Source organism: Camarhynchus parvulus, chromosome 9 (assembly GCF_901933205.1).
Source record: "Camarhynchus parvulus chromosome 9, STF_HiC, whole genome shotgun sequence".
Taxonomy (NCBI): Eukaryota; Metazoa; Chordata; class Aves; order Passeriformes; family Thraupidae; genus Camarhynchus; species Camarhynchus parvulus.
Window position 1 is genome coordinate 19,373,193 of NC_044579.1, and position 17,693 is coordinate 19,390,885.

General features: G+C 44.9%; 1 protein-coding gene across 2 annotated transcripts in view; it reads left to right on the top strand.

Moving 5' to 3' along the window:
- Positions 1-17,693, top strand: part of VPS8 (VPS8 subunit of CORVET complex) — a 65,590-nt gene that overhangs the window by 18,794 nt on the left and 29,103 nt on the right. For both annotated transcript variants that reach the window (XM_030954453.1, XM_030954454.1), the window contains 16 exons: positions 2,094-2,184; positions 3,246-3,292; positions 4,165-4,254; positions 4,650-4,696; positions 5,191-5,413; positions 6,150-6,239; positions 7,356-7,407; positions 7,659-7,701; positions 8,427-8,499; positions 10,350-10,469; positions 11,033-11,104; positions 13,535-13,654; positions 14,725-14,781; positions 15,125-15,207; positions 16,495-16,579; positions 17,568-17,666. In XM_030954453.1, the coding sequence (XP_030810313.1) occupies positions 2,094-2,184; positions 3,246-3,292; positions 4,165-4,254; positions 4,650-4,696; positions 5,191-5,413; positions 6,150-6,239; positions 7,356-7,407; positions 7,659-7,701; positions 8,427-8,499; positions 10,350-10,469; positions 11,033-11,104; positions 13,535-13,654; positions 14,725-14,781; positions 15,125-15,207; positions 16,495-16,579; positions 17,568-17,666 (1,392 nt within the window). The remainder of the gene's footprint in view (positions 1-2,093; positions 2,185-3,245; positions 3,293-4,164; positions 4,255-4,649; positions 4,697-5,190; positions 5,414-6,149; positions 6,240-7,355; positions 7,408-7,658; positions 7,702-8,426; positions 8,500-10,349; positions 10,470-11,032; positions 11,105-13,534; positions 13,655-14,724; positions 14,782-15,124; positions 15,208-16,494; positions 16,580-17,567; positions 17,667-17,693) is intronic.

Consider the following 17,693-nt stretch of genomic DNA (forward strand, 5'->3'; position numbering starts at 1 on the left):
TGTGGATACACTGATTTTCATGGGGACACTGGGACTCCTGCTTGCTTAAACTCCCAGGCTGAATGGAGACCCTGTTCTCCCAAACGAGGCATCATGCCTTGCTGTGTGTCAGCTTTTGTTGGTGCAGTGCATGACTTACCTGAGTGTGTGATGAAGCCTTCCACAAGCTGTGTGCAAGCTTGTGTCTGCCACACAAACATCCAGGAGTGAAAGAGAACCTGCTTCACTGGAGTTTGTCTCTAGCTACTGCAGGAGCTGCATTATAAAATTCATCAAAGATTGCCTAGAAATCCATAGAGGATTTTAGATCCTTGTTGGTTGAAGATTTTTTTTTTTTGGAACATCATTTCTCTGACAGCTGAAACCCCATCAATGTCCACACTAAAGTTCTTAGTGATCTGTTTAGATCTGTTCCTGTGTTGTACTTTTTCCCTTGACTCAAACAGCTGTTTTCCTTTCTGCATCACCACTTTGCACTATGTTTATTCAGTGTGTGCATGTTTTCTCTCAGGCTTTGTTTTGCAAGGCTAAGCAGAGCTCTTTCAGCTCTCTCTTGAGATTACTTTCCATTCCTTTCTTTATTTGTAGTCCCAGTTCTCTGTGTGTCCTGTATGCTCAGTATCTTGGGCATGGGCAAACAGTTTGCCACATATTGCTCTTGCTCTGGGTAAGGTCTTACAAGTGCAATGTACGGTGTCACCCCTTCACAGTCTCTGTTAGATGTGTCATTTCTCATGCATCTTTGGATCTCATTTTTCTGTTCCTTTGGCTATGTGATGTCAGTGACTGGGGCACTCTGGAGATTCACTGGTGCCCTGTAGCCAAACTGATTTCTGCTGGAAGGTGCTTATACTGTTGGGTAACATCATTCTTCTGTTACCAGCTTCAGGGGCACATCTCTCATGTCTTTCTGTTCTTCTGTCTCACCTCACATGCTCCCAATTGGTCATCAGCAAACTTTAGTAATAAATTCAGCTTATGCCTATATGTAGAGGGCTTCAGTGATTCAAGAATCAGCTTCTAGACTGATTCCCAAGGAGATTTGGAAGCCATTTCTTTGCAATCTCGTATTTCTCCTTTAAGCAGTGACCTTCACCATTTTTCCTCTTGCTTAGGTTGCTTTAGGGCTGTTGTCCTCATCTGTGGTTATAAACTCCTTCATGTGACATTGTATCAGGACCTTTTATAGGATATGAACACTTGACCTCTGTTGAGATTTTAGTTACCATGGCTGCTTCTCTCTGGTAGTTTTGTCTCCTGCCATTCACCACTGAATTTCGTTTAGAGAGCTGTAATGAAGAGTCTTGTTCTGATCTATGATTTCAGGTACAGATTTTCCTGGAATTCCAAAGTCAAACACAATTTGTTCTCTGAGACAGTCCCTTTCTAAATTGCTATATGGTTTCTGCTGTGTTGCAGTTGTGCCTCTATCATAGGGGACTTAACTGAGAGTTTGAATTGAGTGTGTGGTGATGAGGGTGAAACTGAGAGTCAGTTCTTGCTGCAGGACAGGATGCTGGGCTGAGACCTGGACTCTTTCTTCTCTCAAACAGTTGTCTGACACTGACCTATCATACCAAGGCCAGTGGCGCTTAACCTAGGGTGTTAATGGTTCCTTAAAGCAGAAAATACTTGTGACTTGTGATCTTCTTCAGTCCTTGCTGACTGTGAGCTCAGGAGAAAATAGGAGGTAGGATAAGTACCTGCTTTGCTGAAAGCATGGCAGAGTTGTTCACTCCAAACTGTTGTGCTCCAAGTGATTAGGCAAAGATGGGGAATGGAAAATTTTTATCCTTTGTTTATCAGACAGTCAGTAATGCTGGGGATCTTCATCCATCAAGCACCTGACTTAAAATGTCCCCCCATAGGGACTTGATGTACTGGGACCTGACATTCCTTAGTCCAGCAGAAAGTGTCCATTTGAGAGAATCTCATTGAGATCCTGTCCTTTACTGCAGTGTGGTGGGAGCTTCTGAGGTGTTGTGTTGCTTTGCTGTCAGGAACCATGACCCACTACTGGGAAATGCCAGTCTTAAAAGGGAGGGAATCATCCTTTCTGTAGCTCTGAGGTCCAGTATTCCTTGTTGTTTTAGAGAGTTGACCACCTTCTGAAACAAGAACGTCTCACAGATGCTCTGGCTCTTGCTTGGTCCTTTTATGAAGGTAAAGCAAAGGCTGTTGTAGGTAAGTTTGGACTTGTTTGCTTCTAACTGAAACCTCTGGGGATGGTTTTAATTATCTGCACATCCAGGAATCACTTTTTTAGGGGAAGAAAACAGAATTGAATTGAAGAAGAGAAAATAGGATGTGTTGCTTTGAGTTTGGCAGAAGCAACCTTTATATGGAGTAGTTTGATTTTTTAAATTTTTTTTTTAACTGTAGTCCCTTTAGCAACTCAAATGAAAATCAGGCTTGATCTGTGTGTGACTCCATGCTGTTGTCACTTTACATGAAGGAGGTAGACCTAGATGTTGAATATCCAACCTGCTAAAATATTCCTGAAGGCCATGCATGATCCATAGGTATCTTCCAGTGTGATTCTCTGTCAGCTCTGCCAAGCAGGTGCTTTGATCCAGGTCTCTCCCCTGACTGTACAAGGAACTGAAAGAATCATACTGGCTTTTGGCACCACATTTCCTACAAAAGAGGTTGCTTGAGAAGTATGTTAATTATGCCAGAAACTGCCCCTTGTGTGGTCAGATTTGTATTGGACACATTGATTTTACAGCAAATAACTTCTGATGGCTTTGACAGTGGGGTGCAAGTTCCCAGGACAGGATCCTGCTGTGAAATTGCTGGTATATGAAGATGGGTTTTGTTTTAGTGCATGGATATAGCACAATAAAGCAGATTGTAATGCTTTGAATAATGAAAAACTGTCTTTTTGAATTGGCATTTATATTTTCCCCTTTTAGTGCACTTTATTCAGCTTATTTGCATCAAGACCTCCTCCAGCAATTACCCTCATGTACAGTCTTTGACAGCTCTCCATTAATTGTTCTCTCAGTATTAAACAGCACTCAGAACTGTTCTTGCCATTCCTGTGCTGGAAGTGAGGAGAACAAACCTTTTGGAAGAAGAGGGGGCTAAAAGTAGAACACAAAACTGTGTATTTACATATCCTGACCTCTACATCTCAAGGGTAGTTGTGTTAGCATCTGAACTGTGGAGTTTTTTTTTAATTTCTGCTGGTAGCTTGGGTGAGAAAAGCTTTGGTTTTCACCTTATTCCCTCATTCTTTCTAGGCTTGACTGGGGACACGAGCAAGAGGAAAGCAGTCATTGCTGACAGAGTGAGTCCCTGAGCTCTTCCCAACTGGATTTTCATGTGTGCTGTGATACTGTGTTCCTGAAAGGAACAGCTTCTGTCCTCCATGAATTAATCCAACTGACTCTAGAACATGTACATGTTCCTCTCTTGCTGAAATTGGGAGCAGAATTTTAGAAAAAAACTTGGAAATACCATTTGGGTACAGGTGGGGATAAAATCTGCAGTATTATCAATCCAAAAGGAGACATTATCATCCAGGCCTGGAGCTCTCTGGTCCCCTCACAGTGAAGAGAAACCTTTGTGTAGGTAACTCAGGAGTTCCCTGACCTTTGTTTGGCACATGTCCATCAGTATGTGACTTGCTGACTCTGAGGGTGGGAACTGTGCTCTGTGTTTATGTGAACATGGAATAAGCTCTTCAACTGATCCAGTTCAGTTTTTACAGGAACTTGCTTCTGGGAGGGGTGTGTTTAAAGTGCACACTTACTGCAATAATTATTTACCTGTGCTCTGATCTTGTTATTATACTTGCAGGTAGCTATGTTTTTCTGTGTAATATACTTCAGCTTAAGCTTTGGGTAAAGTAGTGGCCCAGATGAGCCTTGTGCTTCAGGATGTGTTCACCAGCCAGAGAACTGGCTTTTGGGCTGGCTGCCCAGCTCTGTGCTCAGTTTAAGTTAGTGTGGGCCTTCAGTATCCCTCTGGGCAGTTCTGTGCCATTGTCACACCACCATCTCCTGGCAACCTGTTCTCCTTCCTGCCCACAGCACTTCACACCCAAAATGGGGCAGCAGAGCTTACAGTGCAGCCAACCCCCAAGCCAGCCTGAAATGTGCTACCAAGCAAGGCCTCAGTAGAGGATTTGAATGAGGTTTCTTATTTGTTGTAATTCAGATGGTTGAAATCCTTCTCCATTACACCGATCGGACTCTGAAGAAATGTCCTGACCAAGGAAAAATCCAGGTTATGGAGCAGCACTTTCAGGTATGGGGCTCCAGAGGACTCTTGTAGAAATCCTTTGGCTTTTTAAATAAACTTTGTTTTGCTCCAAATATTACTTGTCTATTTTTAAAAATACCTTGCTGTGGTTCAGCTCAGCTCTCACGTGTTGTATGCACTCAAAAAATCAGGACTTGGGTATAGTGAGTGGCAGAGCAGAACCCGTGTGCTCTCTGTGCTCTGCAGGAGTGTCAGGAGAGCTTTTTTTCCATATGCATCAGCATATGGAAAACCTGTAACTGTGCCAGGTACCAGCTGAGTCAGATACCTCATTGTTTCTGCTCTGTGTTGGCCAGGCTGCCTTTCATGCTTTGCAGGATGTGCTGCTTGGCAGGATTTTTGCCATCAGTCCCTACAACTTTGTTGTGTTTGTTCCCCAGGATGTGGTGCCTGTCATCGTGGATTACTGTCTCCTGCTGCAGCGCATGTAAGTCTGGCCTTGCTGGCCTGTCCCCAGGGCACACCCCAGCAGCCCAGGTAGCTCCCAATGCTGTTTCCTGTGACACCACGTGGTGTAGAGGAATTGCATCACATCATTCCATGGCACATGTCACATCACAGTTCAGAGGATAGCCTAAAAACCAGTATTGAAGTCAGGAACCCACTGCTCACACAAAACCATCTCTTAAATTTGCATTGATGTGTTGAGTTGAGGAAGAAAAGTTGCTTTGAACCAAGAACCTGCCTTGATAGATTTTTCTGTCATCCTCACTGCTTCCCTTCTAGCAGCACTTTTTTTGCTGCAACATCCATAGCTGATTTATGCCGTGTAACTTGCCCCTGTACAGGAGCTGAACAGGGCATTCAGTTCCTGAGCCTGGGAAATACAGAGAAAATGGAGTTTAATCTGGAGCCCTTGGAAAGTAGATAAGCAAGGAGATTTTAATAAAATTATTTGATAACTAACCTCCTTCCTCCTAGGGATCTATTATTTAGCCAGATATATGACAAGATGAGTGAGAACTCTGTAGCCAAAGGCATCTTTCTGGAGTGCTTGGAGCCATATATCTTGAGTGATAAGCTGACGGGAATCACAGCTCAAGTGATGAAAGACTTGCTGCTTCACTTCCAAGACAAGAGCAGGTTGGAAAACTTGGAAGCCTGCATTGTGCATATGGATATCACCAGTTTAGACATCCAGCAGGTGAGTGGTTGTGTTGCATACTGTATTGAGCTCCTCTGAATAAATCAGCAGTTACAACATCTTGTGCTTCTAAGTGTAGCATGGCATGTGGGGTTTCCCTGTGTCCCTGGGATCAAATTCAGGGAGTTGGGAATTGTACAATGTGGCTGTGTTTTGTTCCCCCCCTTTTTGTCCTGGCATAGGTTGATGCATCAGCAGCTGAATATGTTGGAAAATCCTCCAGGGTTATCCCCAGTCACTCTTTCCCATTCTGAGTACCTTACCTGGCATCAAAGGTTGCAGGAGCTCAGAAAGCTGGAGTTGTGTTTGTCAGCTTGGGTACTTGCTTTTGCACAGCAGTTAGTGGAGCAGGGAGGTGTTCCTGCTCAGCAGTCCTGTTTTCTGATGCCATGGCTTTACATTTCAAGGGTGAAGCTGCTTGGAAACTTGATGTTATGATTCACTAACCCAACCAAACTACTGCAAGCAAGGTTTTTTAAGAACTGGATTTTTAAAATTTATTCTCTAACCTCATATGAATTCTAGACTCTAGACAGTGAGATTCCATCCTTGCTAAGTTGAACACTCCTTTGGGGGGTTTGGGGTTTTCAGAGAGAGTGGTTCTAGAAGTGGAAATTCTCATTCTGCTTTAAGTTGTACTCTTGGATGATGGAAGTGCAAGGACAGGGCCTGGGGAGTAAGAAAGCTGTGAGTTAGGAGCAGCTGTGTAGCTGGCCTGTGCGTTGGTGCCTTGCAGGTGGTTCTGCTGTGCTGGGAGAACCGCCTGTACGATGCCATGATCTACGTCTACAACAGTGGGATGAATGACTTCATCAGCCCCATGGAGGTAGGAGAGCTGCTCCTGCACCTACTGGCATGTTCTCACACATTCTTCCTGAGAAACAGCATTTCAAACCCAAAGTCTTATTTTATTCTCTGTATTCTGCCTTCTTGCTCATTTCCATTTCAAGGGGGGAATCGTGTGATATGTGCAGTTTATTTCACTGGATGCAGTAGAGGAGAGAAGTGATTTGTAATTACTGTGCTTTAGAACACCAAATTCCCTGCTGAGGCAGAAATCCTCTGCAGAATTAGGGCAGGAAATATAGTCATGTTAATAAAATAAAAAGGAAAGGCAGCAGAAGATATTAACATGATTATTTAAGGAGCCTGCGTGTACACAATTCATACAAAAGGCCAGAAACAGCCCTTGCTTGAGGCAGGCCTTGCTCTGAGCACTTGGAAGAGATCTCTCAGCAGGAAGCACAGGACTCACTGTAAGGCTCTCTGAAGGCCCTGTTGATTCTGCTGGTTATTCTGGAGATGTGCCAATGGCTCTAAAACCCCAATGTGTTTCACCATGGAAGCACTGCTGGTGTTTTCTCAGTAGTGCTGAAATAGAGAGCTGGGACCATTAGAATGGGAAAATCTTCACCTGCCTAAGTTTTAGCAGCTGTAATCTCATTTGATTTTTCTAAGGAAGGAGGCTCTTTAGGTGGTCATAATTTTAAAAAGGACTTTCGAAAACTGAGCAGTAGCTCTATGAGTATAAATAACTTTGCTTTCTGGAGGCAAGTGTTTAGACAAATCCTCATTCTACATGCCCAAACTAGGCTCTGGTGACCCTGCTGAGTGGTGGAAGTGTTTGTTCCAGGATATACAGGAAGAGGATGTGGGGCTGGTGGGTTATGCTCTGACTGACCTCTGGGACTGCTGAACATTGCTTTAGTGTGGCCTGTGCTTAGGGTTAGAGATGATGGAATGAAAGCTGTTTTTTCATAAAATCGGCTGTAAAAAGCATCTTTTGCCATATCTTTGAGTCCTCTGTGCCTGTTAATTAGAAGACATGGTGATAAAGAGTTTTTGTGGGAAGACACCCCATTGATCTCTGCTTTGAAACCACATAGGTTCTTTGCTTTGAGCTTTTCCAGCTGCTTGAGCACTGTCTTTTTTCTTGTTACAGAAGCTGTTCAAAGTCATTGCTCCTCCACTGAATGCTGGAAAGTCTCTCACAGGTACAGAATGCTTTCCCTTTTAAGGTTTCCACTTTTGATATTTGGTATTTTCAATATCCCTAGTCACTTCCAACAAAGAGATGCAAAGGGAATGCATACCCAATATAAGGGTCTTGGAGAACAGGAGAGTGTTTTAGTACTGTTTGTAAAGCTGCTCTGCTTTGTGTGATAAACTCTGTTTTTGTGGAGAACAACTTAATCTGTCTCTTGTCTTGCTGAAAAGAAGGTGACAAATAATTTTTGTTTTGTAGATGAGCAGGTGGTGATGGGCAACAAGCTGCTTGTGTATATAAGGTAAGGTCCTTCAGAAAGTGTGAGGTGTTGTCTAGTGGTAGCACCAGATATTAAACTTGCTGTAGTTGCAGAACCTTATGGAAGCTTCAGGTTCTGAGAGATTGTGTAAAATAGCAGTGGGTACCCACTACAGCTCACTTAAATTTAAAATCCCTTCCTGTTGTATGTGGTGTGCATGAATAGGAGGGATCAAGTTGGAGGCTTAGAGCCCAAGTTACTGCTAATGCACATTTTTAATTTCACAATTTGGTTTTGTTGTGAGACACAGAGCTCCCTGACCAAGGGCTCAGTAGCCTCATGTTTTGTAGCAGGCCATGTTCTGCCCTGCCTTTTGGGATAGCTCAGCTGTTCCTTGCTGGGCTCCCCACCATTTGCAGGAGCTTGCACAGGAGAGATTCATTAGTGAATCCCCTTTCTGGAGTCTGTGCAAGATTGTGAAGTTACCTTCTGCATTACTCCAGCGTCCTAAAATTGAAAATTTTGGGGGAGATGCTGAGTTCTCCCATTATTTTCCTGCTGTGGAATGACTGCAGATTCATGCAGTGCATTGGCTCAGTGTGTATTAACAGCAGTGCTGCCTGGGATGCTTCTTGCTTTCATGATTTACAAAATAAATTGGTTTGCCTTGTGTTAAGGGTGTCCTGAAAATTAAGTCAAAAAATGAACACTTCTCAATGTCTTTAATGTCAGGTGTATTAAAATGCCTTTCCCCTCCTTTTCTGTAGCTGCTCCTTGGCAGGCCGTGCATATCCATTGGGTGATATTCCTGAAGATCTGGTACCTCTGGTGAAAAATCAGGTGAGAAACCCCTTGGAAGGCAACTTTCCCACATGAGGTTTTTAGAAGAAGCTGCATATATCTTATTTCATGAGTTTCCAAGAGAAAACTAATATCAGTCTGATAACTGTATCTTTATGATATGAGTGTATCCTGCTGTAAATACAAAATTAGTTTTTAATGGATGAAATCAAACATTTGTTGCAGTCTGAACATTTAAATGTAATATTTTTCTTTCAATTGTAAATTGGGGGGTGGGAAGAGAGAGTTCTCAGTGATTGGGTTTTTTGCCTTATTCTTTACCACAGAGTTACCAAAAATGTGTAGTTGTTTCTTCTTTGTAAACTTAATGTGTCGAAGATGGGTCTTCCCTGTTTTCATATGCAAGTGACACCGGATTGACTCTGGGAAGAAATGTCTCAGTAGCTCTTGGTTGTAGGTTTCTTGGAGGCTTTTGACTCCTTTGGACTAATCTGACAATTGCTTGAAACAGGATGTTACTTATCATTGCTTTTTGTTCTCACAAAACTTCTTCCTAAGTTTCTGGCTAGCTTTACAACAAATATTTTTCTGTGCTTTTAGCGTTTCACTTCAGTTTCAGGGTTCCAGTGAGAAGGAAGTGCTTCTTCCTTTGCACTTTCTCTTTACAGTACAATGGAACAGCCAGTTTTTGAATGTGGAGTGGGTTTTTGTTTGTGGTTTTTCTGTTTTTCAATTTTGTTTCCTAGTCCAGAACTTGCAGCTCTATGTATGTGGTAGCTCTGGGTTCTGCAGCCTCTTTCCTCAGCAGCTGTGCAAACCAGCCCACTCTACTTTGCTGGGCCAAGCACTAGCTGTTGTCCTTTCCCAGGGCTGTTGGGCTGCCTCCTGCTCAGGCTCTGAGGGGAAGCAGGAGCCCAGTTAGCAGCAATAGCCCTGGGAAGAATCTTCAGCCTCTCCTTTCTGTGGTTGCTGGTGGTGTTCCTGAGAGCTGGGTTTAAGTAACACCTTTGTGTCTGCTGGGTTTGTTTTGTTTTCTTAAGCATTCCCAGCTGCCAGAGGTCAGCAGGGAAGGTGTGGATCTGACAGGCAAGCTGCTAAATCCTGCTGGATTCACTGCCACTGTGCTGACAGAAAATGAACTCAGAGCTGGAGTAAATGGGGGAACCTGACACTTGCAGAGGGTGGCTGGGAGAACACATGGCCTGTCAGTTTTCCATGGGATCCCAGTGTGTACCTGACACATATTCCTGAGTGCTGCTCCAGCCTGGAGCCACCTGCTCCCTTCCTGCTGGCAGCCAGCTCTGCTGTGAGCCTGGCTGAGACACCTGCAGCTGGCCCTGCCCTCCTGGTTCCCTGGAACAGTCTGGACACCTTTGTCAGGGGCTTAGTAAAAGGAGTTTATTTTGGAAGATGCCCTCAAGTTTCATGAACTGCAGAGTCAGTGGAAGAGAGAAGAGTTGAAAAGCTCCTCAGTCAGTCAAGCTTTGTGCCTCACAGTGAGGGGGCAGATTGACTGGCTCTTCCCAAGTGAGCTGCTGACAAGGAGAGGAGCCATGCCCTGGATAAGGAGGAGTTGCACAGCTTCCCAGGAAAGCTGCCAGGAAGGGGAGAGGGAGTTTTCTAATTTCACACTGCTTCTGTCTGCAAGTATAAATAAGCCTTTATTTTTGTTTGATCTTAAATTTTGATTGATCTTAAATTGGTTGGTGAGTCTTAGGAGGGCTGACAAGCAACAGAAAACACCACTCAAATAAGAACCAATGGACTCCTAAGGGGCTTTAAAGCTCAAGTACAAAGCACATAACAGTGCTGCTTTCCCACACACTTGTGCTCCCAGTTATCTGAAATCCATAGGAAATCTGCTGTCTTTGCTTGCCTTGTCCTGTCAGGTGTTTGAGTTCCTGATCAGGCTGCACTCAGCTGAGGGCTCTGTGGATGAGGAGGTGTATCCCTACGTTCGGACCCTGCTGCACTTTGACACACGGGAATTCCTCAACGTGCTGGCTCTGGTAAGAGGCCCTGGCTTTCTGAGAGGAAAATGCTCTGCCAGTTCTCCCATCATCAGTGATGTTCCTGTCAATAAATCCATGCTTTAGCTAAACCAGAAGTTCCTGGCTTGGGGCAGGAATATTCTGGTGCTTTTCCTATGAGATATCAGAGGCAATCACAGTAGGTCCTTTGTGGCCTTAAATACAGAGTGATGAACATGACATTACACAGTGAAAGTTCTGGCAACAGAGGCTGTCTTTAAAACAGAGGAAAAACAAGAATAATATATTTGTAAAGAGTGTTCTAGTGCCTATCTTTATCTCCTGCATGGAAATCTGTCCTTCTTACATTGCAAATTTCTAGAATTTCCTATGTCTGTTTGGACCCATTGCTTTTACCTGAATGTGTAAAAATCATTTTGGTAGTTGCAAAAGAGCAAATCATATCTTGGAACCTGCTTTTTAGGGATATGCAGAGAAAGGACTTAAACCAGCACTGGCTGCTTTGTGATGTGGCTGCTGCTTTGTGTTTGCTGTTATTCTGAGAGATTCTGCTCAAGGTGTCAGTGTTTTGCCTCTTGTAGACTTTTGAAGACTTCAAGAATGATAAGCAAGCTGTGGAGTATCAACAGAGAATTGTGGACATTCTTCTGAAAGTGAGTGTGCCTAAACTGTTTGTATCTGACTGATGGCATGCAGTGCTCTGCAGTGCAGCCTGCAATCTGGAGGAGGTGTTTCCAGTCCTGTCCTGGCTGACACCTCTGAGAAGGTGCTGGGCAGGAGCATGGATTCACCTCAGCCAGAGCTGTAGGTTGGATATTCAGAAGTGATGATTCATGCACTTTAAATATGCTGACAGAGAGGTCTCCTTTCCTGTGATTTCACCTGGGTGGTGCTTTGTCAAATTTCTCATCTCTGCACTGTTAAGCTTATTTTGATCTGCTTCTCATTGAATCTCCTCCCTGATTGCTTCTGAGCCTGAAAAAGGTCCCAGGTAACCTGTGCTTGGCAGGGTGCCACTGCTTTTCTGCTGAATCCCTGCTCCCTGTGCCTGCCAGTGCTATGTTTGGGATGCAGCATTTCCAGGATGACAGGCCTATCTTTAGTTTAGGAGAGAAGAGGAATGTCAGTTATCAGCCTGGTGCTCTGGAAATCACTTGTCACCCCCAGCCCCTGTTCCCAACAAGGGATGTTCCCATTAAAAGCTCTCACTGCCAAGCACTGTTTGCTTTCCCTTTCAAGCTGTCACCATTAAGCATGAGTGACTCCACTTGGAAGCTGTTTATGTATGAACATACCATAAGTAGCATTTCCCTGTCCCTGTCATCACTGATAGATGAGACAAGGGCACGATGAGTGACTTGGGTGGCAGTGCTGCTGCAGTGGGCTGAGCAGCACTGTGAGGGGTTTTGTGAGCCTGCCTGAGCAGGATGTGGCTCTGAGGGGTGTTTTAGCCCTGGGCTGGCTCAGCCTCTCTGCTTTGTGTCCTGAGCTGCTGTTAGCAGGAGGTGGCACACTGCAGCCATGTTCCAGAGCTGCTGGGGATGTGTTCCTGTTATGGCACCGACAGCAGGAGGGCAGCTTTGCTTCTTCAGGCAACAGAGTGGTGTTAAGAAAACTGTCAGTCCTTTGGTCTGAAATCTGCTGTCCTTTTGGATAAAAGTTAAAAATTCTTGAAACTTTCAATTTAAATTTGTCATAAACAATAAAGAAAACACCTAGGAAATAGCTGTGCTTTTGAAATAATTTGGTAAATGTAGACATTCTGCTAATGCTGATCAAAACTTTGCCAAATGAATCATCTATGTGGCTGGTCTGCAGCCTCTGGGAAGTTGCTCTGTTCCAGGGATGCAGCATGCTCACCTTCACATAGACTGACAAGTACTCAGTTTGTGAAAAACAAAGCTAAAATTAATAAAACACTCCAGATATTTCAGTGGGTAGTATTTAATGGTGTTAGGTAGTGCTGTTCTGACTAGGCTCCTGTAAGAAATAGCCTTTTTGGACAGAAAATGGAAACTGAAAAAGAATGATTACATTAGCTGGTGTCTCAAGCAGAGCTCTGCTTGATTCTCTAATGCGTCTGGCCTGCCTGCCTCTCTTGTGTCACAAAACCATTAGCATCTCTTGGGGTCTGGAACTCTGGGTCACTTGAGGACATCAGTTGACTCCCCCAGCTCTGAGAGAATGACATGATAAACTGTGAGCTGCTTCATGGGCTTTCCTACAGCAGTTCTTAGATCTTAGCAGACAGAGTTGTCCAGGTGATGGATTTCCTCCCAGCTTAAACACACTGCTCTTAGAGGGGTCTCTCCAAACAGGGGCATTTCACTTTCACTTGGGGTTTAGGATTTTTTGAAGCAGGAGACACCAAGTTAGGACACATCAGGCTCATGTTTTTTACACCAGACAGGTGAAAAGCACTTCTTGGATTTCCAAACCCTTTTGTAGTGGATCTTAGATATTCCTTTTTTCTGTAATTTCAAGTCAGTACAGCCACATGTTTCCCTAAATGTTGTTAGACTAATGCAAACATAATGTGAGAAAAACCCTTCCCCAAACCTGCAGTCATTTCTTAGCTATTAGAGTAGTTCTTTGCATGCCACAGTTGAAGTGGTGAAATGAGGCTTGAAATGAGGTGTTTGGGGTTGTTTTCTCCTATAATAATTACACTTTAACCATGTGACAACATTGCTCAGAAGCTGTTCCATGTCCCATGATCAACACAGGCTACAGAGGCAGAGATAAATGTGGGTTTGGGGCCTCTTCACACCTGAAAAACAGAGACATGCAAGAATTCTTCCCTTGAGTAGAGGGAAGAGAGGTGGGGCCTCTTCAGCTTTGGGACACAAGTGCTTTAGCAAGGACACATCCACTGCCTGTGTCTTCAGGTGACACAGCTGAATGCTGGGGAAGGGGACTTGTATTTGACCTTCAGGATGGACTAACACCAGGAGGTGTGTGAGGTAGGAGGAGACACAATGGCTCACAGGGATTTCTTCTTGTCCCAGTTACTCTCCCAAAGGCAGCTGCAGAATCAATTCCTTGAGGGTTTATTTTTCCCTTTTGTCTCCAACATTTCTCAGGTCATGGTGGAGAATTCTGACTTCACCCCATCACAGGTTGGCTGTCTCTTTACCTTCCTTGCCCGGCAGCTCGCCAAGCCCAACAACACCTTGTTTGTCAACAGGACACTGTTTGACCAGGCAAGTATTCCTGAGTGTGTGTGACATTCCAAGCAGGATGCACCTCTGCAGAGAGTGTGCTCAGTGCTGTAGGCTGGAGCAGGGCTGGAGGTACTGGTGCATTATAACCAGGTGGCATCTTGCTGGGCTGTTGCTGTGGTTTCCCAGGAGCAGAGTAGGACAGACCATGGAAGCACAGTACACCATGTTTCAGCTTGGCTGGAGCTGTGAGACAAACAGCATTTTATACTAGGAGGTTTTCAAGGCCAGGCTGGATGAAGCTCTGAGCAATCTGGTCTAGTGGAAGGTGTCCCTGCCCATGGCAGAGAGGTGGAGCTGGAAGAGCTTTAAAGGTCCCTTCCAACCCAAGCCAGTCTGGCATTAGGGTATCAACTAAAATTACATCAGTGAGCTTATAGAGCACATAAGTGTAGTTGGTAATTTTTAGTTCAGCTGGCCACTACCTTCTCTGCTGTTTAAAAAAGGAATTTACACCAATGTATGCCCAAAGCTTGCATGAGTTAACTTTGTATCCCAGCTTAAGTCACAGAAATTTCTGGGACTGAGGAGGAGGCTTCACTGCCTGATGATAATAGAGATGTATGAGCACTAATGAAAATTAATTCAAACATATTGTGTCCTTGGTCCTAATTTAAGACTGAAGAACTCAGTGGAGGCTAAACAGATTTGGATTAGACACTTTTATTCCACATATATGAAATGTTATGAATTACATAATTTCCTGTTTCCTGATGAGATGGCACAGTCCAGGAGAGTGGGTCAGTGTAGTGATGCCAGCTGTTTGGTGTGTAGTGTGAAGCAGAAACTTGGGGTTCCATGAGTTCTTCTATATTGCCTGGGTTCCCTAAAGTTTGGTTCTAGATCCTGGGGCAGAGTCCTGTGTTTCCCTCTCAGGAGTCTTTCAGCAGTTCTCTGCCATTCCAGTATTCCCAGTTGGGTTCCAGGTACATTCAGATGGCCCCATTGTGTGGTGGTTTGCTGTTGCCACTGCTGGTGCTCAGGGTGTGCTGCCCAGTTTGTGCTCCTAGCTGTGCCAGCCAGGCCTGGCTCACACCCCCTCTCCCTGGCAGGTGCTGGAGTTCCTGTGCAGCCCGGATGACGACTCCCGGCATTCCGAGAGGCAGCAGGTAAGAACCTTCCAGGGATGCTCCTTGGAGCACCCCCAAGGCCAGGCTGTGGAGCAGAATTTGGCCTTGGGAGTGAGAATGGGCATAGGAATATTGGGCAGTGCTGGGCACAGCAGGAGGGAAGGGTCCCACCCCAGCACTGCCTGCAGGAACAAGGACAGAGGCAGGAAAGTTCTCATAAGCTCATGTCCTTCCTAGTTAAAGGACAATCAATTAACAAATGAATAAAGTCAGCCCTGTGTTCTTACCATGTTTAATGGAGCAGGAGCAGTGGACTTGTCGTGGCACTGGCTGTTCAGCTGCTGTTGCTGCCCTGTACATAACTGGTGTTCAATCTCTGCAGGTCCTTTTGGAGCTGCTCCAGGCAGGAGGGATCGTGCAGTTTGAAGAGAGCCGCCTTATCCAAATGGCAGAGAAGGCTGAGTTGTGAGTTGCTGGACACAATATATAAAAACTGCCTTTAAATCTCTTCCACAGATCTTTCTTGGCTCCACTTTTCTTGTTTCTACTTTGTAACTGTGTTTGGGCTTATTTTCCTTGTGCATTCACATTGTGCTTAATTTAAGATGTTCACATTTAGTCCCAGATTTTCTTTCCTGGGTGTTCTCAGAGAAAGCATTGTTAAGAAAAGAAGGGGTAGAGCTGTGAAAACCCTTCAGGAGAAACCCTGTGGGACTTGATGAGTTTTAATATTCTCTATCCTTGAGCCCAGGCTGTGTTCAGAGGTACATTTGTCTATTGGAGTGCTCTACCCCTGGCAGATGGAGATGCCTGCTTGGGGTGAGACCCACAGGTGGATTTAAAAGCATGAAGGGGTCTTGAGCCACCCCCATGGTACTCGTTTTAGAATTGAGTAGGAGATACAAAAACAGTGTCTGGAAAGGCTGAAAATTTCCAGCATCTCCTTTAGGTGCTTTATGATTCCAGAAAGAGTCTGTCATGCCAGAGCAGAGCCAGCCAGGGAGGGCATCTTCATCCAGGCCATGAGTTTGGGTGTTACATGAATGAATCCACCATGCTACAAAGGACCAGAGGGAGAACAGTTGGGGGCGTGCCATGCCTGTTCTCCTGTGTGTCCTAAAAGGAGTAATTCAATTAAATTTTTCAGAGTCAATAAAAACATTTTTTCTCCTTGCTTCAGAGAATTTGACAGCCAGGCCCCCCAGCTCAGCCACTTCCATCAGAGCTGAAAGAGCTGTAGTATAATATTAATTATCAGACTCTTGATTTGGTTTGACTCAGTTACATCTGATTTTATGTGAAGTCTCAAAATATTGAAGATGTTTATTAAAATGTGAAGGTAGGAAGCGGTGTCATAACACATTGTTGAGTCATGTTCAGTGGATTTCTTCAATTAAGTGTAGTGGATTGACCTAACTTAGAGCAGAGTGTTGTGGAAACAAATCATCTCTGACAGCAGAACCTGTGAGACCTGATTTCATTAAGAGTTGTTATCCTCTGTCCCTTGCCTCTCCCCTTAGTAACTCCACTTTTCTCTGTTCTGTGTGATAATTTCACAGAAGAGGGAGCTTGATGGGCAGCCCTGATGGGTTGAGGTTGGCCCGAGGCTGGTACAAATGGCGCTCCAGCACTCTGGAGCCACGCAGCCTGTGTGCTGAAAACCCCAATGTAAGACAGTTCCAAATGCTGCCTGTCTGTTGTGCTGGCTCAGCTGAGTGCTTTTCCTGACCTGGGAAGTTTTCTTTCTTTCAGCTATCAGATCTGTGAGTTCATGTATGAGCGGCAGCTTCGCTATGACAAAATCATCGGCTGTTACCTGCGGGATCCCCTGAGGAAGGTGAGGAACTCTGGTGCTCCTGGCCTTTCTGCTTCCTGGCCATGCAGCCTGTCCTGCTGGCCACAGTGACTGGGCACAGCTGCTTTGCTCTTCTAGCATAATTACCTTAAAAATGCCCTGAACAGTTCAGGTTTCTTAGTTGTAGTCAAAGCTGTTTGTGTTTGTCTGGTGGAGACGAGCTGATTTTTTTTTTTTTAAGTTGCAGAGTTTTCCTTTTTTTTTAAAATCTAGTGCTGGTACATCAAACCTGAGTGCAAGGTGGGATTTACTGCAGATGTGGCTAACTGCAGTGCTTTTTTGTTTCTGCCATTGGTCCCCACATTTCTTCCCCTGGACACAGGCTCTCTGCCGTTGTCATCTCTCTGCCATTACCTTCAGCATACACACCTGCCACAGTTTTTGAGGTGTTCCCTTCCCTACCACCAGCAGAAGTTGGGTTGAGAGTCTGGCAAATGTGACCTCACCAGGTCCTTATAAATCCACAATGCTGAAAGTTGTGTGGGTGAAGGAGTCAGAAGAGGAGGTTGTGATAGTGAGGTGGCCAAAAACCATGACACAGGAGAGCACCTGAGCTGGGGACAGTGCAGGAGAGCCTGGGGGAGAGGCCAGTGTCAGGGAGGAGCTCAGGAATGTGCTGGGAAAACTGAGCTACCCTTTGGCAGTGTTCTCTCTGCCTGGGCTCCTAGCTCAAGTGATGTCCTGTCCTTTTTCCCTGTGGGCAAGAGTGAGACATTTCTGGTAGGGGAAGAACAATTCTCTTTGACCTCAATGCTTAGCACATTAGCATCAGGTTCCCCTTGGCTCTCTTTTCCTTCAGGAACTCTTTAGGGACATAGAGCCTCCCTGCAGATAACTAATCCTGACTACTTGGAGAAGACTAGCCCTGAGGTCATGCCAAGGCTGCTGGAAACACTCTGGTTTCCAAAAGCCAGTGCTGTCAGTGGTGCTGCAGAACACACTGCAGCATTTATGGGTTTGTGCCTTACAGGAAGAAGTTTTCAACTACATTCACAACATCCTGTCCATGCCTGGCTACAGTGCAGAGGAGAAGCAGCTGGTGTGGCAGAAAGCTTTGGACCATATAGAGGTAGGTAGGGTATATCCTGCACCCACA